We start from the raw sequence: 22,424 nt of genomic DNA on the forward strand, positions 1-22,424 counted from the left end.
AGAAGTTCAAGTAATTGCGATACACACATAATCTATTGCCAGTTACTGCAAGTTCTTTAGCTTTATACTTGTTCTCTGCTCGACTGTGTGCCTCTCTGCTTAGCTTTCTTAATTTGTACAAGCTCATCGATACGTATTCTTTATATTGATTTAAATTCGATATGAGTCGGAGATGTAACTCCTATGATGGGTAAAAAAATTTTTGTCCGAAGTTGTTTCAGTCGTTTTTCGTGATAAATGTACTAAAGGGGAAATTGTAGTATACAAAAAGAATTTGCATCTTTACTTCTTTTCTTTTTCTTTGACTCTTGCCTGTCTGCTTTTAGAATCTTTGGATTTAAAAAAAAAAGGCCTGAGTCATCCCCCCATTAGAATACAATAAGGATGTAAAGCAGAAAAATGAGTTTGGCTCTGGCAAAATCCTGGATAGAGTTAAATGATGCGTATTCAAAATGCTGTTTGACACAAAAAACAAAAAATTATTTATCATTGGGTAACTCGCCTAATGATAGATGTGCCCCGCTATTGACAATCTGCAAAAAGCTTCTTAATACCTTTTATTACAAGTAAATCCGTAAACTATAATATGTTATTAATATATAGTTGTTGAATACGAATATATATAAAGATATACATCAATGTTTGATTACAAATGTTTATATTATATTATATTATATTGGGGTTTATTCGAGAAAAAAAATGAGAGGAAAAGAAATGATATGATGTTATTACTATTATTGTTGTCATTAGGGAAATGAACAAAATGCAGTGTCAATATAAATAATGAAAAAAAAAATGTATTAGAGAGATTAATGACAATAATCGTTGTTTGGATGACCAGTAAATCATAGAAAATAGATCTTGGTATGAATATCGATGTTATTTGTTGTTCTTGTTCCATTTAATGAAACGGCTTGTTCACGTTTTGAGAATTGAATGTGGGATATGTTGGGGAACTGTTTGGTGGGCCACCAGACATGAAGTATGGTAATTGATATTGGGAATACGGTTGTTGATTATCTGAAGGTTGTCCCATGACAGATTGATTAGTTGACTTATAATCAACAAAATCTGAATTTTGTGTGTATTGTGGTGGACTAAAATTGTATTGAGACATTGTCCAATGATTATTGGGTGAAAACCATTGTAGTGGTGGATAGTTACTTAGAAAATGACTATCTACTGGTGTAATATTTGGATATAACCTGTTTTTTTGAACCATGGAATATAATTGTGATTGATTTGGTAATAATTCTGAATCTGCCTGAGTTAACAGTTGTGATTGTTCTGATAAATCATCAATATTAGCTTTTACTTTGTTGTTTTGCGGATTTGCCGGAGCTGTCAAAGGTTGGGTTACTGTATTCCATTGTACTTGTGAATTTGAGTAATAAGATGGGTAATTCGATGATATCCCAAAGACATTTACGTTGTTATTTCCAGAAACTAGATCATTATTGTAAGAATTATTACAATTAGTAGTGGTGGTAGTGTTGATAGTTTTTTGAGAAATGGAATTTTTTCTGCTATTTTTAGAATTATTATTAAAACTGTTTATATTGGGTTCCATTACAGTATCATTTTCTTCAATATTTTGTTTGGTTTGTAAAGATTTAGATACCATATTTATTAACCTTCTTTGTTTCTTTTCAACTTTTAACGCTTCTTTTAAAGCAGCATCTCTAGTCATTGACTTTTTACCAAATGTATTATCCTCTAAGATAATATTTGCATTTTTTTCATTATTATTATTATTTGTCGGATAAGGGCAATACACATTATCATCTTCAATATTAATAGGTAAGCATTTATACTCGGAAAGATTTCCATACATATTTCTTGCATATTTTGCAGGATACATTAACTTTTGGTTATTTTCAAGTAATTCTTGACCTCCGTCAAAATTAAAAGTTGGATTTATATTATTTCTAGTACTACATGGAGTAATCATACGATTTTGTTTATCATATTTCCCATTCAGTAGATCTCTCTTTTTTTTATTAAAGGGGTTTAGCATAGGAAAATTCTCGCATAATAGATGTTTGGGATCCCTTAAGACTTCTTCCTCTAGTTCTTCCACAATTACAGTAAACTGTTTCTCAAAATTCTCTTTTGTCTTTCCATTCTTCGGAGCACCATTTTCAATTAGGTTATATAGTTCTAATTCCGAATCTGTTATACTCAGATTATTGTCTTTCTTGCTGGTAATTGCTTTTTTCAATACTTGAATATGGGATGATATTTGTTTTTTAGACCTGAAACTTCTAGTATAATAATAAATATATAACGAGATTAATTCATTTCTACCGTAATTTTTGTGTAACACTTTAATTTTGGAAGTACCTTTTTTAGGAATTAGTTTTAGAGAGGCTATAAATGCATCTTCCACTTCACTTGGCCATTTATCAGTTGAATCCTTTGTAATGTATGAGTCTGCAGTCGTGTATTTCATTACATTGGTAGAAGATATATCCAGGTCCTTGGTGTCAGCTGCCGGATAAATAGAACTTAAAGAAGAAGAAGGTTGGCTGTCTATAGATAGAGATTTTTTTCCTTCATTTTGCAAAGATTCATTAGTCATCGGTACAGATATTATTTCATCGTTATCTGATCTGGAAGGTATCTCAATCGTTACTTTGTTTAAAGGCACTGTATCACTATTAGCAGATTTTGGTGTAGTATAATCTGGTTCAAAATTCAATAGATTATGTTCTTTATCAATAAGCTCTTGTTTAATTGGTTCCTTTGGATGGAATTCTTTTGCAAAAATATCTAAATATGGCATATTATCCTTTGAAAAATCCTTGGTTGAATAAACATCAAATACTCTAGTAGGTATGTACGACCGATCATTATTTGATAATATATATTTGTCATCTATTAGATCATTATAAAGACAATTGTTATTGTCATTATCTGGCTTCGGTATGGTATTTGAGTCTTCCTCCATATTAATTTATTTACTCTATTGCATTGGATTAATATTAGATAATAGATTCTGTTGGTTTTTCTGTCTTCTGTACTTGATTAAGTGTTATTGGATGAGCTTATGATCTATCTTTATGCGGTTTATTATTCCAATTTGATCTCTCTCCAAAGATAAGAATGACTATGATACTTTTTACCCCCAAGTTTTTTTTTCTTCTAGTTTTTCTTGTTTGACATGTCTTACGAATAAAAAAAAAAATAAAAAAAAAGAAGCGTCTAAAAAACATCACTAAAAAATAAAAACAAAAAGGCCGATGCAACTTTTTTTTTTTACTTCGAAGTTTTTTCGGTGTTTCTGCAAAAAGAAATTGATAATTTGTCACGAAATCTTCTTTTTTTTGCAATGAACAACATCGTATATTGATTTAAAATAAAAACAAAAATAAGATTAAATAATGCATTTATGGTTAATAGTACTATTCAATATATGTATCAGACCTAACCCAGATCTGTTTAGAGTAACCTTGTTCTATTATCAAACTATGATATGGCATTAACACAAAGTTCTATCTAAGTGTACTTAGTCATAACAATCCGATTAATGGTATTTGTTTTTGTCTGATAGAGTGTTATCAAATATATAACCAAATAACTTTCTTTTGAGTTTGTTAAGATAAATTTGTTCTAGATTTTTTCTTTTTTTTCATTCAAACTATAAATGTCCAATATTTCTTCTTTGGTTTTAAAGAAGACTGATTAATATATCGGATGAATCTACCATGGTTTTATCTAAACTTATATATATTAGAAGATTTGTTACCAGTCTACCGTTTTGTTAGATTCTTTTAAACCACCTAGAAAGGTAAACTATTCATTTTTTTAAGCTTTTTTACATAAAAGAAGTTCCAACAGAAACATATTGTTGTTTTCTAACTTCCAAAATCTTGGTATTGACTCTCTCTTGCGGTATTGTTAAAGTTAGAAGATGAAAAATGTGTAGATAACTCAAACTTATTGTAAGGAATAAAAATAGCAATATAATATGTTAAATTATCATTTTCTTTTGTTAGGCTTCCAGTGGGGTAATTAGAGCTTGCAAAGAATGATTTTAAATGTTTTGGGTAAATTGTGTTCTATTCTTTTAAGTTACAGAGGCTATAAAAAATATAAAGCAAATCAATATATGTATTATATGTTAAGATTTTCGACCTTAACTTGTAAAGACTTTTCATCTTTAAAAATTCATCCTTGGTATATGTTGATCAACTATAATGATTTCTCTTTTTTCATGTCTATCTTTTTTGTTTGTATACTTTTTTTTGGAAAAAACAAGAGGAGTTGTTCGGTTTGAAATTTTGTCTTATTTTACCTAAAAGGGAAAAAGTAATTAGATTGAACTCCATATAGAAATACAAAGTGGTGCTCTAAAATTGTGTTGTGAAGTTTGTCTATTCTGAAACAAACACTCAAGAATACGTTTTTGATCCCATTTTGAGGTTAAAATTTACATGTTATTTTGGTTAGCCACCATCATTTGAAATTTTGATTCCTTTTTTTAAGCCTATCCTCTCAACTCTATAAGATTTGTTTTATTATATAAAGACAGATTATACTTGATTTGATTGACGTTAAGTGGAATAGAGAAATTTATTGATATTACTAATCTACAAAATATTATATATATATACCAAAAACAATGTATACTTACTCAGAATCACTTTTTAAATATTCTGAATAATCATCTGCAGAAGCAAATACTGGTAAGGCTTTCTTCTTTTGTTTCTTGGATTTTTTATGTGATTCAGAATCGCTATCATCATGATGTCTCTTGTTGTTAGATATTTCATTTTCACTAGAGGAATCATCAGTATCTTCCTTTATGCCATCAACTCCATCCAAAGCGCTAAATTCGATATCATCTTCTTCATTAGTTTCATCATCACTTCCCGCAATATCTGACCCTTCATCTTCGTTTTCTGAACTTTCATCTGAACTGAAATCTTCAGTACTAAATTCAATTCCATCATCTGAGTCATCTTCTACATCTGGTTTAGATTTCACTAAAGCATCCCAGATTTCATCTTCATCCATTTCATCGTCACTATCAAAGCTTCTTGCCTTCTTTTCTTTTTGAATTCTGACTGCACTCTTCTTACTAGAGAAATATTGATGGAAGAATTTGTCTTCCGGGTTAATATCTTCTACTTTTTTGTTCAGCCAATTTTCTGTATTTACTGGAACACTGTTATGTTTTAAATCAGATGCTTTAACCAAGATATTGTTATTTAATTCAGAACCACCAAATAAAGGTTGCATAATAGATGAACCTCTAGAAACGGGTTTTTGTTTAGCATTTCTATAAACAAATCTGTCTAGGAAATGTGCCAAAGTAAATAGGCCTAAGTCTGGTTTACTCATTTCCTCGCCTTTATCATCTACAAAGGCAGTTGCATATGCTTGGACAGTTGGATGGAAATGATGTAGGAAGTGAGTAATTTCCCATAATGATGACTTGTCTGCATTTGCAAACTTAGGGTCACGTTTACGGCTATCGTAGACCCTTTTTGTAGTAGAATCATCTTCCTTCTTTCCAGAATCATTATCTTCATCGTTGTCCGATTGATATTTGTCATCTGATGGAGAGTTTATTAATAAGTTTTTAATTTGTGGAATGGATTTGACTAATTGTAATAATAGGAAGAAGAACCCAGTAATTGTACCAATGTTAATCCAATGAACAGCTACTTGTAAAATTCTCTTAACGAAAGCTTCTACACGTTCCGCATTTTTGGCATCATTCTTTAAAGATTTATATAATAAATTCAAATAAATACCTTGTTTGGATGAATTTACTAATCTTGGATCTAATAAGGATTCATACAATGTTTTATAATATCTATCATTATTCAAACCAGCTTTGACAGTAACTTGATTGATTAGTACTAATGCTTGAACAGAAGTGTTAAAATTGGAGGAATGTGTAATTTTGTATAATGTTTCCATATGTAATTCATAAACAGATGCAGGAATTTGTGCAAATGGGAATGCACGGTTAATACCTGTCAACAAGGAACTGAACAATTTTGAATTCTTTTCATTTATCTTTTCAGCTTCAGTTTTTTCTTCTTTAATAGATCTACCACCATTCTTACCTCTTTTAAAATTTTTCTTCCTCTTATTTTCATAGCCCTTTGCATTACTTTTAATTGCATCAGCTGAATCTTTCTGGTTATCTTTATCAGTGGATATTAAGAACTTTTCAAATAAAGTAAAATATGTTTTCACCAATTTATTTGCAATGTCATCTTCTGTTCTCTTTAGAATAGTTTGATTTAATGTAATTACAGAATAATATGTAGTATGATAATCAGCACCAGATCTTAAAGCTACATCCACAATGGCATCGATAATAATGCTTTTCATATTTGGATGATTTTGTTGTAGGTTTAACAATAAATAAGAAGCCTTTGAAGAGACCTTAGAATCGATATCACCTAGTTTATTAACACCTAATCTCAATAAGTTGAATTCCTGTTCAGGTTTGTTAATTAGAAAATCGAATACATGAGTTAAAGTGGACATTCTAACGTGGATAATTGGATCATGAGACAGTTTCTCCAAAATTTCCAATATTTTGAAAAAGAATCTTTTCAAATAATCTTCAAAATAAAAGAGAGCCAAAGTTCTTTTATTTAACATCATTGATAAACCAGGTTGATTTTTAAAATATCTTAATTTTCTGTCTGGTAATAATCCATTAAGGAATAAATCTTTCAAGGCATTTAAACTTTGTAATTGAGAATTTCTAGATTTTTTATTACAAAACGTTAATAAAGTTTCTAAAGATTTCATATTATGAATTGGAGAATCTTGGATCAATAAAGTTAATGCAGAGATCTTATCATTAAGTGTACCACTTGTCAAGATTTGAGACATGAATTTTTTTTGAGATGAGTCCTTAGAAAATTCTTCATAGTAAAGGGTGTTGTCAGCTTCTAAAGCACTTTTCCCTCTTTCATACAAAGTGGCTATCTGATCTTTATTCAGTTCGATGTCATCAGATTTTATATTTTCCATAACTTGTGGATCTATCGGTACGTTATACCATTGAGTTGTGTTGGGGATAAGTAATTTATTAGAGGATAATATGTTGGTATCAGTAATTAATCCATCATCTTTCTTTTCTTGTTTTGTTTTTTGATTTTCATTTTTTGTTTCTTTCTTTTGCTTTGATGTAGAACTAAGTTTTGCACCTTTTTTGTCATCTGATTCATTTGTATTGTTTGAAAAATCAATAGATTCGGAATTATTTTGTGTTTCACCATCATTATCATCATCATCATCTTCTTCTTCTTCTTCTTCTTCTTCTTTGACAAGTTCTGGTACTTCTTCCTCTTTTTCAAGTTCCTCTTGAATATCCTCATCAGCCACATTTGTAGCTTGATCAGTAGTGTTTTTGTCGAAACCTATTTGTTTCATAAAGGATTGTAGATCGTCATTTAATTTATTATCGACAGAACCACTTTTTGCATCATCGTTGTCACCATGATCACTGTCACCGAATTCTTGTTCACTTAAATCGTCATCTTCAGGTTTCAAATCTTTAATCAATTCGAGATCTTTTTCATCAGCACCCAACTCAAATGCTTCTTTACGTAATATCTCATCAATTGCTTCACTGTTATCCATTGAACTTTTACTCATGGCTTTATTCTTTTGTTTATTCTTATTTTTATTTTTATTCTTTTTATCTTGTTTTTGTAAGTTTGAAGAGAATTTCTCTTTAACAGAAGATAGTAAACTCATCGTCATGCACACTTTACTAGTCTGTTACAGTGATTTGCAATGATTAAAGAAGGTAAATCAGAATTATGTGGATAAAATGATATAGTTAATAGTGAATTCTGTATAAATGTTGTTATTTTTTTTTATTTTACTTCATAAAATTTTTTTTTCTTTGTATTTTTTTTTTCGTATTTTATTAATTATTTAAAGCTCATCGCAAAAATAAAAAAAAAATTAAAAAATTAAAAAAAGAAAAGAAAAATATACCAAACACCCATACATCAGTTCTATTTAGATTTCAGTAGGAAATAAGATATCTTTCTAAATAAATATATCATATTATATAATAGTACCGCATTGGAATATAAGCGTCATTATTACGATTCAACAGCACTTTTTGAATTTTAAAAGAATGCCTACTCTTATTTTACTTTTGATGCCCCTCTTTCTGTTAGTTATACCTTGATATCAAACAAGCCAAAAACAAACCAAAAAAGAAAAAAAGGGAAAGAAAGGATAAGATAATTTATATTTGCTTACTATACAATTTTGCTAATGAGTTATTTCATGTTTTACTATTGTTGTGTAGAAGATACTAAAGATGTACTGTAAGCTAACGTATTACAAATTTTAAGCTTTTGTTCAGCGTTCAATTACTTACGCCAATTTATTGTATACCACACCTACATGTTTAAAAGTTTGAAAATATTAGTATTACTGGAGAGGATATTGCAGGTTTAAAAAACTTAGGTTGCGGTCACAAAGGGTTACTGTTGCTATGAGTTGTTTATTAAGTCAAAATTTCAAAATTACTTGTTTAACACATATATGTACTTAGATAAGAGATAATGTGTGTAGTGGCTATGTTTCCTCATAGATTAGATAGAAAGAAAGAAGAAGTCTTTATAATTCCGAAGATCACAGTAAACGAATCTAATAATGTGTTTGTGAAGTTGAACAAGAAAAAAAAATTAAAAAAATAAAAAGAAAATATGCGGGATATTTTTTCTTTTTACTTGTTTTTGGTTTTGATCTTTGTTCTCTTCCACTATCTTTCGACTGTCGGCGTCTTCGTGGGCCAGAAAATTCCGAAGTTGATTTACTCTACGGAATCAATAGCGGACAGTGTGTTTTGTCATGAAGGCTTTTTGGGGAATTTTGACTGGACAATATCAAGTGCATGAGCAATTCCTTTATCCGAGCGGGAACAACACACACCATCAAAAACAAAACAAGGGAAAAAAAAAAGGCGTGGCATCTCTTTCTTGTCTTCTCTTTCTTTGTCTTCTCTTCCTTTCCCTTTTCCTCCCCTTCTCTTTTTTTTTCCTTGCTATTCATTCACATTCACACTCATTTTCATTTTCGACCAGGTTCTAGATTGAATAAAACATTTCTATTCGGTGAAGAAACAAAAAGAACAAAAAAAGAAAGAAAAAAAAATATTTCGACAATTTGAATTTTTCTTTTCTTTTCCTTTCTTTTCTTTTCTTTCTTTTTTTGTTCCTCTTGATCTAAACAATGTTCGGTACTAAAAAAAAAACTATAAATGAATAAATAAATAAATAAAAAAACTTTCGTCGACTAATCTCTCTTTGTATTTTTTATTTTTTTGTAATTTATATTTAACATTATAATTTGACATTTTTTTTGTCCCACACCTTTGTTCTTTTTTTTATTTTGGTTAAGTTACAAACATTAATATAATAATTATCACTAGTGTTTGATTAACACTTATAGCTGTTCTACTACCCTTACAACCCCTTGTCAAGAAGCTGATATAATTAACTGATCAAGTTAACAAACTACGTATTATAAACAAATAATGTCTACGAAACGTATCTCCAAGGAATTAAACGATTTAGCTAAGTATGTTTTATTTTATAAATTAGTGTTTGCCACACACACATATATATATATAATAGAATCTTTATCTCTTAGGCTTTTTTTGTTTATTTAATTCTATGAAACTGTGACAAAAATAATAGTTAATTGGTGGTGCCCACTTTATCTCTTTTTGTTTCTATCTTTCTTACTCTTTTTTTTTTCAAGTCAATATAGATAATGTTTCACTGAATGATTTATTTTCAATGAGGAAATAGGTAGATATTAAGATTTCAACCTTTTTTTTTTAAGTTTGTGTCCGTGTGTGTGTGTGTGTGTGTTTGTTTGTCTGCATGTGTCTTTTGTTCTCATCATGCAGATGCATAGTATATAAAACATTGTTTTACTAACAAGCTCTATTATTACTTGGTTATTCATTTTACTTTACTTTATTTTATTTATAGAGATCCAATCACATCCTTCTCTGCTGGTCCAGTGGGTGATGATCTTTTCCACTGGCAAGCCTCTATTATGGGTCCAGCAGATTCTCCATATGCTGGTGGTGTTTTCTTTTTATCAATTCATTTCCCAACTGACTATCCATTTAAACCTCCAAAGATTTCCTTCACTACAAAAATATATCATCCAAATATTAATGCAAACGGTAACATCTGTTTGGATATCTTGAAAGATCAATGGTCTCCAGCTTTGACACTATCTAAGGTTTTACTGTCTATTTGCTCTTTACTAACAGATGCAAACCCTGATGATCCTTTAGTCCCAGAAATCGCTCATATTTATAAGACTGATAGAGCTAAGTATGAAGCAACTGCCAGAGAATGGACTAAGAAATATGCTGTGTGAGAGAAGAAAAGGAAGGCGAGAACGAAAAAAAAAAAATATTATAAATAAAAAAGGCAAAAAAGAAAGGAATAGAACGTATAAATAGAAATAATATAGAGTATATTTTGTTGATGTTTCTTTTATTATGATTACCGTAGTTATATCTTATTAATATAATTATTACTCTTTTAATTATATATATTTAAGATAGAATTTTAATGATGATTAATAATAGTATTAATAATAATAATAATATGTAACTTATTTAAATACACAAATTGTATATCTATCATATTATTTTTGCAAGTTTAATTAACACATATTTTGAACCACATATATAAGGATCGTTATGTACTATTTTGTCTTTTTTTTTCTTTTTCACACGGATTTTTTATTTTCAAATACTTGTTCACTTATTTACATAGGCGCAAACTCTTCTCCATGAAAATACATTCGTTATTATCAAAAGAGATCATATAAGTGCTCCTTTTGCATATATAAGATTATTTTTTTTTAACTCGACGAACAATCCTTTCTTCTCCTAATTCTATAATAGAGAATGGTCTACTACAAGAAATTGACTTTTCCAGAAATAAAAAATATATGATAAACAATTCTTTTTTGTTGATTTCCAATATGTGATATATATATATATATAAAAGAGAATACTGTTATCAACTGAAGATTATGCAAGAACCTCCGCATTAGTGACTTGATCATAGAATATATGGGGTGGTCCGTCACGTTAACATTTGCTACCAGGGGTGACACCACACATCAGCAAAAACTTTTCCAACTGTCAAAAAACTCCGCGACGGGGAATTGAACCCCGATCTGACACGCGACAAGCGTCCATTCTAACCATTAAACTATCACGGATGGAAGGCAGGGAAGAGAGCACTCACGCTGGGGGTCGAACCCAGAATCTTCTGATTAGAAGTCAGACGCGTTGCCATTACGCCACGCGAGCTCAAATTCCTGAGTACTGTTGTAGTATGGTGTGGTGAAGTTCTTTGTGTATTCCAGGGAAGCGCAAATAATATTAATAGTAATTCAAATAATCGAGACAGTAATCAACTATAGTCGATAGTATAATTACTAAAACGGTCTTATATATTAAGCGGCTTATATCGAGTTAATGTACTTATTCGAAGTTACTTGACTTGTTACTTGCTTGTTCTATTTTGTTTATACATAATATATAAATTATTTACAAGAAACGATTATGGAAGATGATCTTTTATCTCCTGAAAACGTTGTCCTTTTATATGTTTTCTGGAGCTCGATCGATTATTCAGATTACTACATTAATGATCTGACTGATTCAAACCCTAAAATTTATTACATTAATTTAGGTGCACTAGTAGATTAGAACTGCACCCCAATTCCCTAATCATGGTAATTAGTAATACACGTGGGGCTTATTAAAACAATAGGTAAATTCTAGATTTGTTAAAATCTTATGTAATCTAATCTTTTTATTATGCAGCATCTAATGTTGTAGCACGTGTATGGCTTATTAAGACAATAAATAGTTCTAGATTCATTCAGGATCTTATGTAATCTTGATGGTGATAACTATTCTATTCCACAACAAGTGCTCCAGGATTGTAATATGATTAAATATATGCTTTATTGTATTAATGAAGGATTTTATACCCAATTAGAACCTTATATAATCTCGGTGGTGATATCACTTATTGTATAACAGGTATTGTTTTTACAATAGGGTGAGAAAAATATTCAAATACAAAAATAGTAATCTCAAAATAGTCTGAGAATTACCCTTTAGATTATTAAAATCACTTGATATAAAACAATAGCAGATATAGTGATATATGATTACTTAATATCTATGATGATATAAATCAGCACAGTAATTTTGATGCAACTAATAAATATATCCCCGTTATCATTACCTCATTTTGTTCTTGGCTTATATGAATTTGAAAGTATATAAGATAAAAACAGAATCAGGGATTAATATTTTCTAATGTTAGTTCTTTATATTATTACTATGCCAATTTGATCATTCATTAAGAAGTAAAATGATAATATATTATAGTATATGTTTCTAATATAGTACAGATTGCACTAATTTTATACCATTAACATTAATTGCACAAATTATGATCTGTTTAATTTATAATAATGCTATTGTAGTCTGGATCTTGGAAAACACATTAGACAATTATACTATCAAAAGGATAGATAGGGCAATTAATAAGTAGATTATAAAAATTGTTGGTAACTATCACAGAATTCAGTTGAGGGAATTAACAACTCATGATTTTATATAAAAAAAACAATAGTCTTAATAACCAAAATTCGATAACATTCTCTTGTTGTTATTTTTTCTATGTTTCTTTTGCTACATGGTACACTACTTTTTTTAATAAAAGTTCCTAATTTTTTTAAATCTGTCTGATTATTAAAAGGTATTTAAACTCTGTTATATAGCAACAGGTGTTTTGATTCCATTTTATACAATTTTTTTGATTTGTAATTTTTACATTTTCTGCCTCATCCAGGAAGTATGATAGGAAATAGAAGAACGATCAATTGAGGACATCAAATAAACAAATTATGCATTCTCCAAAATATATAGTATTATATGTATAAATACATAGTAACTAACTCTCAAAAATCAAAAATAAAGAGTAATAGGTTAAAATGAAATATTTTAAAACCCTTTTGTTTCATATTACTATAAGATATATTTACTCTTTACATCACTTTGAACCACTAATTTTTAGATTTAGAGTATAATGATGTGACAGCTAATGATTATTAATATAAAAATATTATCAAACAATTACATTTCCATAAAAAAATTCCTTTTTTTACCACAACAATCTTATTTTACAAAGTCAACCTATATTAGAATTTTCTTTAATAACTTACAAAAGTACTATCCTTTTTACTACATAAGCTGTTTTACAAAAAAAAAATCATCTTTCAGGCTTTATTAATAAATTAAAACCACCAAACAAGATGTTCTTTTGTTCTATGAGCATACTGTTTTTGGCTATGAAATTATCTATTCTATTATCTGTGTACTTCTCTATTATGATCTTTATTTTAATACTGAAAAATTTTGAACTTATTAAAAATTAAAATTCTTGAAAAATAAAAATAATAGTGTTCAAAGAAATAGTAAACATAGATATAATAAATTTAAACGTGAGTAGTGAAGGAAAACTTATTATTACTAAACTTTCCGAACGTTCTACATTGGTATTACATAATTGATTTTTACAAGAAAGCACAGAGATAATTAATGACTAACACTTATCTAGAATTATGTTTCATTGCATTCCTATTATAAATTATCAAACAACTCATCTGAAAAGTCTACTTAATATAACTGAAAAACTACATTCAAACCATATCTTTGAATCATATTTAACTCCTCAACAATTAATACTGTTAGAATACATTTTATCTATTAAAGATCCCGACATTAAAGAAAAAATATGGAATGAGTTGATGAATGCTAACTTAGTCCTTGATGTCATCACTACTACGAACCCCTCAACGAATAATTACTCTAACATTACACAAGACAGAGAAATAAACACTAATGTATCCAATAATGAAAAAAAATTAGATAATACAAAAGACACTTCCAACTCTGGAAATGAAAAATTAACAATAGATGAAGTTAATGCAGACATCAATCAACTTGATCTCACAGAATTATCTCAACACATTACAACTCCTGGATTTATTGGAAATTTATCTATGAAAATTAGATATGTTCTTTGGCAATGTGCTATTGATACAGCTTTTAAAGTTCCCAGTAAAATTGAAGTATTAGCTGAGGACAATCAACAACATAATGTATTTGATTATGTACTATTAGATGAAATAAGTGACAAAAACGATGGAAGTTCTACTAAACCCTTCCTATCTACTACAGAAATGTTAAGTACAAAATCTAAATTAACCGATAATTATTCTGATGACAATTATGATGAAGATGATGATGACTACGATTGTGAGCCGGCTGAACGCCAGGAATATAAGGACCAAAAAACTTTCTTCAATGACCAAGGTGTCATATTAAAAACAGATGAGCAAAACAGACTTGTTTTAACAATTGAAATATCAACTACTACGTTATCCAAATTGCAAACCAATAATTACGATGCAATTATGGAGAATTGGACTAAAATATACCACAGTTTTGAATATGACAAGGAAACAGTAATGAAAAGATTAAAACTAGAGGCTAATAATGAATTATTAGAGAAAGAAAAGGATAGGAAGAGACCACTGGAAACAGAAAATAGTGAAAAGAAAAATATGTCTGATAACACACCTGAAGATAATAATTCTGATTATGAAGAGGAACAGAATACTAGTAAAAGACCGAAACATGAGAGTATCAGTTTGTCAACAAACCTAGGGATTGCAAACCTATCATTAAAGCATTTGTTAAATGCCATTCAAACAGATAAAACAAAAGTTAATTTATCTGACTATGAATTAAAAACATTAATAACTGATGTTAAAAAAAACAGATCGAAGTGGTCATCTGATGACAGGATAGGTCAAGAAGAATTATATGAAGCATGTGAAAAAGTAGTTTTGGAACTTAGAAATTATACGGAACATTCAACACCATTCCTTAACAAAGTAAGTAAAAGAGAAGCTCCAAATTACCACTTAGTCATAAAAAAATCCATGGACCTTAATACAGTATTAAAGAAACTAAAGACATTTCAGTACGATTCTAAACAAGATTTTGTTGATGATATTATGCTGATTTGGAAAAATTGTTTAACGTATAATTCAGATCCATCCCATTTTTTAAGGGCACATGCCATTGCCATGCAAAAAAAGTCCCTACAACTAATACCAATGATTCCCAATATAACAGTTCGAAGTCGTGCTGAAGTTGAAAGAGAATTGGCTGAAATGGAAAAAGATAAAGATTATGAAGAAGATGGTGAAGATGAGGAAGAAGAGGAAGTAGCTGGTTCTGGAAGAAAAGGGTTAAATATGGGTGCTCATAAACCTGCTTGTGACGATTTCGATAATGACAAGGTGAATATGCAAAAATCTGATGATGCAATTAAAGATCATGTGTCTGGAAATAATGCCTCCATTACGACAGTAGATAATATTGATAAATTAAAGAGTGATCAAACCATATCAATGAATAACTCGGAAGGTACGGATACCAAGAAAAACGATGTTACAACTGGCTTACATGTACAAGATACTTCAAATGAGAATTCTGAAATAAAATCGGAACTATATAGTGAAAAGTTAAATAACATTCCTGATTCTTTATCACACACATCTAAAGATACCACTAATACAGTACATGAATCTAATTCTAAAACAGATGATGAAAAAAACAAAAGTATTTCAGCAAATACTTCTGAACAAACACATATGATCGATACAAAAAATGTCAAAAGAGAGGTTAAGGAAGAAGATGTTAAAGCGACAGATGAGGACAATGAAGAAGAAAGAGAAGAAATTGATGAAACGCAAAATTTTATAAATGAAATTGATGATGATAGAGATGATATTGAAATATCAGTCTGGAAATCTGCAACTGCTAAATGCAGAGCTGAAATTTGCTTGAAAAGAAGTGAACATTTTACAAACGGTAGAATTAATACAATGTCTAAAGCCTTACTAAAAGATCCTAACAAAATGAAGAGTCATTCACTACTATGGCAGGAATATAAACAACAAAAGGAAATAGAATTGCTGCAACAAAAGTTAGAACAAGAATCTATTATGAAAAATGGGTTTGGTACATCTTTCAAAGAAGAAGAATCTGAACAAAATATTTATGATGAATCTACAAAAGTACTTTTTGGAGACAATGCTGTTACTGATATAGATTATGAAAACTCGTCTTTACTTCAAGAATATAATGTTGTTAACACTCTACCTAATCTTGAATACAATGGCATACCTAGCGAAGTTTTGGATAAACAAGAAACTTCATACATTAATCAGTTGCTAGAAACTGGGGTAGCTCATCATAGTATTTACCAAAAAAATGTAAGGAAGGGTATGTCTGTACAAATGAATGCAAATATTTCATTGATCCAACAAATCAGGCATATATGTCATAAAATATCAATTATAAGAATGCTTCAAAATCCTCAATACCTACAGAATACTAAAAATTCACAGAGTAGTTTTAACATTTCAAAACATAAATTTTCATATAGTGATATTGATGATACAGTTGATATTGATCCAATATCCCAAATGAATACACACGACTATAGAAACAATAAAGAACTTATTTGGAGAATTATGCATAAAAATGTATCCAAAATATCCATGGCTAATGGTTTTGAAACTACCCAACCCTCCGCAATTAATATTTTAACTGAGATTGCTAGTGATTACTTATCTAACCTTATCAAAACTATGAAATTACATCATGAATCTAATAGTCTAAATACGAAAAATACAGAAGAAATCCTGCATCTAACATTATTAGAAAATGGTATTCCCCGTCCAGACTCACTATATTCTTACATTGAAAACGAATTCAAAAAAAAAACCAAAAAACTTAAAGATATTAAAACTAAACTAGAATCTTTTTTAAAAGACTTGCTAAGACCCACCTTACAAGAACTCTCAGAAAGAAACTTTGAAGATGAGAGTGAAAATTTCCTTACTGGAAATTTTGCAAGTGAATTGACAGGGGAAGACTTCTTTGGTTTTCAAGAACTTGGTCTGGATAAAGAATTTGGTATTCTAAGTTCATCTGTACCTCTACAATTATTAACTACACAATTCCAAGCTATTGATAGTGAGAAGAAAGTTCAGCATAACAAGGTGCAACCGGAAGAAATTGATTCGGTCAATTACTATAAAATTACTAAGAAAGATATCCAAACAAACAATCGTTATCACATTCTTAAACCTTTACTAAAAAAAGCATATGAAAAATCAAAACTTTATTCACTCAGACCTGTTAAGAATGGTCCTGTACTTAAATCTCCAAGTCATGATCCAGAAAATGATATGTATATCATACTTGAAGATGAAGAAATTCCTCAAAAAAAAGGATCTTCGAAATTAAGATTGCCACCAACTGGTAAGATTAGTACGGTCTATAAAAGAAAAGTAATTGCTAATGCTTTTTTCATACCTGAATTACCTTCCACCAATTTAGAAACGCCTCAAATAAATTATGTTAAGTCTGGCGATGAAGATGATGAGGGACAACTGTTGAACTCCAACGAGAGTTTTCAATTTGAAAATTCTTCATCCATTTTAAGCCCAATTCAAAAAATAACTGAAACTAGCAATGTCACAGTCGATTCACCTACTCAAAATACTAATACACCAACAAATGAGTCATTTTCCCTTGAGTTACCTAAGATAGAATAAATGTATATATATATTTGTATATGCGTTACTCATATAACAAAGTAATTATTGGTACATTTATTTTTATTATAGCATGTATAATTATTATATATATTTGTAAAAATAATTGCTATACATTCCATGGAGTTTCATCAAAAGTTCTTTTTTTAACTAATACTTACATGAACTAGAACAATAGCTACCAAAAGTAACTTGGGAAGAATTGCTATAAAATTGGCAAAATACAGATTCTATAAGTTCATAGTGTTTGCATATAAAGTTTTCTCTTTCTCCAAACAACAACCTCGAATGTTTTTGAAAAATATTCTCGGCATAAAAATAACATAATATATTACTAAAAAAAAACGATTTAAGACTAAATAAATGATTTTAAGAAACCTAATGAATATGTTATATGTAGCTCAAACTAATCGTCATTATAAACCTTCTATACTTGATAAACAAGCCCAAAAGATCATTCATAATTTTCTAATTACTTATGGATATGTTTAAATTACCTACATTTGGAAAAAATGGCGGAGGGCGAGCACCAATACCGGATATGTCTAATGTAGACCAAAGACCTCATCATTTACTTGTTGCAAACTGTCCTAATAACAAATATGCATTAGCGAATGTCGCTGCTGTATCACCTGGAGACTTTCCAGATAATATTTACATTATCATTGACAATTTATTTGTTTTCACTACAAAACATTCCAATGATGTGGCACCGGGTACCATTGGTTTGAACGGTAACCAACGTACATGGGGTGGTTGGTCATTAAACCAAGAAACACAAGTCCGTGCATTTGATTTATTTAAGTACTCTGGGAAACATTCTTACTTGGGTTCTTTAGACATTGAAATATCCTTTAGAAGCAGAGGTAAAGCTGTTAGTACCCCCTTTGACCAAGATGAATTAGCCCATGTTTTCATACAAAATTTTGAATCCCAAATCCTTTCCCCAACTCAATATTTAATTATGGATTTCAAAGGACATTATTTTGATCTTACTATAAGAAATATTCAGGCTATTGATTTAGCTGATGTTGAGATGAGTGGCCAAGTTTTAACTAGCATTGAAGCAAAGGGTATCTTGACTAAACAAACCCAAATCAATTTCTTTAAAGGTAGAGATGGTTTAGTCAATTTGAAATCAAGTAACTCTTTAAGACCAAGATCAGATGCCGTCATTAGAGCTGATTTTAAATTTGAAGATTTAGGTGTTGGTGGTTTAGACAGAGAATTTACTAAAATCTTTAGAAGGGCCTTTGCTAGCAGAATTTTTCCTCCATCTGTAATTGAAAAATTGGGTATTACACATGTTAAAGGTTTACTTTTATATGGTCCACCTGGTACTGGTAAAACCTTAATTGCAAGAAAAATTGGGAAAATGTTAAATGCTCGAGAACCTAAAATTGTTAATGGCCCTGAAATCTTAAGTAAGTATGTGGGCTCATCAGAAGAAAATATTCGTAATTTATTCAAAGATGCAGAAGCAGAATACAAGGCTAAAGGTGAGGAATCATCTTTACATATAATTATTTTTGATGAATTAGATTCTGTTTTCAAACAAAGAGGTTCCAGAGGCGATGGTACTGGGGTAGGAGACAATGTTGTCAACCAGTTATTGGCAAAAATGGATGGGGTAGATCAATTAAATAATATTTTAGTTATCGGTATGACTAATCGTAAAGATTTGATCGATAGTGCTTTATTACGTCCTGGTAGATTCGAAGTTCAGGTGGAAATTCATTTACCTGATGAAGCTGGTAGGCTACAAATTTTTGAAATTCAAACCAAAAAAATGAGAGAAAATAACATGATGGATTCCGATGTTAGTCTTGCAGAATTGGCAGCCTTAACAAAGAATTTCTCCGGTGCTGAAATTGAAGGTTTAGTTAAAAGTGCAAGTTCATTTGCTATTAATAAAAATATCAATATCGGTAAAGGTGCCACCAAATTGAATCCTAAAGATATTGCAAAATTAAAAGTTAAAAGAGAAGATTTTATGAACGCACTTAAAGAAGTCATACCAGCATTTGGCATTAGTGAAGAAGATTTAAAGACTTGTGTAGAAGGGGGTATGATTACATATTCTGATAGAGTAAATTCCATATTAAGAAATGGTGCTCGTTACGTACGTCAAGTACGCCAAAGTGAAAAATCCAGATTAGTATCATTATTAATTCATGGTCCACCAGGTTCTGGTAAGACTGCTCTTGCGGCAGCAATTGCATTAAAATCTGAATTTCCATTTATTAGATTAATTTCACCTACAGAAATCTCTGGTATGTCAGAAAGTGCCAAGATCGCATATATTGATAACACTTTTAGAGATGCTTACAAGTCGCCATTGAACATTTTAGTGATTGATTCTATTGAAACACTAGTAGATTGGGTTCCGATTGGACCTAGATTTTCCAATAATATTTTACAAGTATTAAAAGTTGCTTTGAAACATAAGCCACCTGAAGGTCGTCGTTTATTGATTATGACTACCACATCTACGTATTCTGTCTTGCAACAAATGGATATATTGAGCTGTTTTGATAATGAAATTGCAGTACCAAATATGACAACATTGGAGGAATTTGATAACGTCATGATTGAGACTAGCTTCTTAGACGATACAAAACGTGCTAGAGTATTAGAAGCACTGAGTCAAGTAAACCCACGTTTGAATATTGGTATTAAGAAGGCTTTAACTAACATTGAAACTGCAAGACATGATTCTGATCCTGTCAATGAGATAGTAGAATTGATGAGTCAAGCAATTTAACATAAAATTTGTGATGATATATCTATAAGGTGGTTATATACAAGAACTGGCCCTGTTTTATAGATAATAGGTAATTTATTGAATATAAGATATAATGCTGAGGAATATGTAGATGCTTATATATTCACAGGTATATATGCACAAAAACTAAAAAAGAACGTAGTACTATTATGTCCACAAAATATACACATTATATGGTTTACTGTTCTAATTATGATATAACAGAGTTTCCGAATAGAAATTTTGTTGGATTTGAGAACGCATAGATTTAGACCTTATTTTAGTCAATTGAGTATCTTTACCATTTTCTGCATTGCAAGATTTAAGTTGAATAGACTCTTTCTCTAAAGCGTTTTTATTTTAGGAAAAAATAATTAAAATATCCATTTGAAATAAAATAAAAAAAAAATAGGGTAAATTGAAATGTTTAAAGTCATATCAAGAAATCACCCTCATAAAAGCTTATACTGGTAAGGAACATCTCCAGTTAAATAAAATCCTTTAAAAAACTAAAGATGATTACTAATTCAATATACAACTAACTAGTAACCATGACGTAGTAGAACATAGCATGTATTCAAGCAAGTCCACAAAAAGAATATGAAAGTATCTTTGATACAAATCAAGTTTAACGGGATTTACCAATTATTAAGAGCAAACAAACAAAATAAGAATTTTTAAATATGAGAAAGTATGATCATGTCTTAAGACCCTCAATGGAGAAGAAACTATCTTTTTATAAAATTTGATGCAATTGGAATTTGTTTATTACAAGCCTTTCTAAATATGTTAAAAGCGCCAAAATTAATAATAACCTCGAATACAATATTTTTGGCTAGTCTTTATATTCCTTTAATATAAAGTTTAGGGACGTCATAACTATGATTATTGACATGACTTTGGATATTGCTAGTTAGTGATATGTCTTTAATTATCCCGTTTACAGTCAAACTATTATGAAATTAATAAGTGCCACTATATACATGCAATCAGGATAAAACTACACATTGCGATGTCAGTTGTTCAGTTAAACCTTCATGTATAGAAACTTCTCCATGCAACTCTTAATTCGAATTCTAATTTACCAAAGATTCTAATTTTATTAAAGCTGTGTCAATTCATAGTATGGACCATATGAGGCCAACAGTTATTTCAGTGCTTGAATATTTAAAAAAAATGAATTAAAACCAGACAGGGTATAATTGTTCTAATATTTATAAGGTAATTAATAATTGTGAGATTTTGTTAAATAAATTAGTCAAAGTTCAACAAAACTCAAGAGAGAGATACCCAAAAATAATGGTTTGAATATTTTGTCAAAATACATAAAAAAGAAGTTAATGTAAAGGAGTTAATGTTGGATAAGAATTTTAGTACGATCCCTAAAAATCAACTATGTTGTTGTTTAGTATAATTATGATTCAACTAATGGGACAATAGATAGTACATTGGGACAGTGTTATAGTATTATAAGTGGTTATTAAAGTGAGGGATACCTGTTAGTAACTCTCTTTGTTCTTCAAAATACTGTGTCAGAATAGTTACTAAAAGAATTTTTTTTTAAAAAAGACTATTGATTTAGAGTACAATTGCTAATTTATAGCAACTGATATGGAACAGAAGAAATATTGTTATTATTACAAAAACTACAAAAATAGAATCACAACGTATCCTGTTATATTTACGACATTTGAAGAAAGTCATAAAGGAAAAAAAAGGTAAATAAAACAATATTCAAAGATTATAAATTCATATGCGATTTTTCATTTGTTTATGAATGGTTTAATAAGAAATGCACCAACCAACTCAATACTGATTTAACAGAGGAGAAAAAAGTCTCCAAAGAAATTACAATCAAAGTAAGTAACATTATAATCAGGGCGATTCTAAAATTTCCATTTTT

The 22,424-nt window shown here is 29.6% G+C and overlaps 5 protein-coding genes and 2 non-coding genes across 7 annotated transcripts; 3 read left to right on the top strand and 4 right to left on the bottom strand.

Moving 5' to 3' along the window:
* Window positions 1-901: 901 nt before the first annotated feature.
* On the bottom strand, window positions 902-2,950 carry TEC1 (Tec1p; the record flags this gene model as incomplete). Its single annotated transcript, XM_064861741.1, has 1 exon — window positions 902-2,950. The coding sequence occupies one exon, from the start codon at window positions 2,948-2,950 to the stop codon at window positions 902-904; it is 2,049 nt and encodes a 682-aa protein (XP_064716696.1).
* A 1,682-nt stretch (window positions 2,951-4,632) lies between these two features.
* MAK21 (RNA-binding ribosome biosynthesis protein MAK21) lies at window positions 4,633-7,740 on the bottom strand (the record flags this gene model as incomplete). The annotated part of the gene is made up of 1 exon (XM_064861742.1): window positions 4,633-7,740. One exon carries the CDS (start codon window positions 7,738-7,740, stop codon window positions 4,633-4,635), a length of 3,108 nt encoding a protein of 1,035 aa, XP_064716697.1.
* Window positions 7,741-9,535: 1,795 nt separating this feature from the next.
* Window positions 9,536-10,398, top strand: PWA37_005293 (uncharacterized protein; the record flags this gene model as incomplete). Its single annotated transcript, XM_064861743.1, has 2 exons — window positions 9,536-9,579; window positions 9,999-10,398. 2 exons carry the CDS (start codon window positions 9,536-9,538, stop codon window positions 10,396-10,398), a joined length of 444 nt encoding a protein of 147 aa, XP_064716698.1.
* Window positions 10,399-11,184: 786 nt separating this feature from the next.
* On the bottom strand, window positions 11,185-11,256 carry PWA37_005294. The gene has a single exon. It is a non-coding gene; the product is annotated as a tRNA-Asp (tRNA).
* An 18-nt stretch (window positions 11,257-11,274) lies between these two features.
* On the bottom strand, window positions 11,275-11,347 carry PWA37_005295. Its single transcript has one exon. It is a non-coding gene; the product is annotated as a tRNA-Arg (tRNA).
* Window positions 11,348-13,680: 2,333 nt separating this feature from the next.
* SPT7 (SAGA histone acetyltransferase complex subunit SPT7) lies at window positions 13,681-17,757 on the top strand (the record flags this gene model as incomplete). The annotated part of the gene is made up of 1 exon (XM_064861744.1): window positions 13,681-17,757. The coding sequence occupies one exon, from the start codon at window positions 13,681-13,683 to the stop codon at window positions 17,755-17,757; it is 4,077 nt and encodes a 1,358-aa protein (XP_064716699.1).
* A 478-nt stretch (window positions 17,758-18,235) lies between these two features.
* SEC18 (AAA family ATPase SEC18) lies at window positions 18,236-20,521 on the top strand (the record flags this gene model as incomplete). Its single annotated transcript, XM_064861745.1, has 1 exon — window positions 18,236-20,521. One exon carries the CDS (start codon window positions 18,236-18,238, stop codon window positions 20,519-20,521), a length of 2,286 nt encoding a protein of 761 aa, XP_064716700.1.
* Window positions 20,522-22,424: the final 1,903 nt, after the last annotated feature.

Source organism: Arxiozyma heterogenica (genome assembly GCF_036370985.1).
Source record: "Arxiozyma heterogenica strain weizmannii chromosome Unknown scaffold_9, whole genome shotgun sequence".
In the NCBI taxonomy this organism is placed as follows: Eukaryota; Fungi; Ascomycota; class Saccharomycetes; order Saccharomycetales; family Saccharomycetaceae; genus Arxiozyma; species Arxiozyma heterogenica.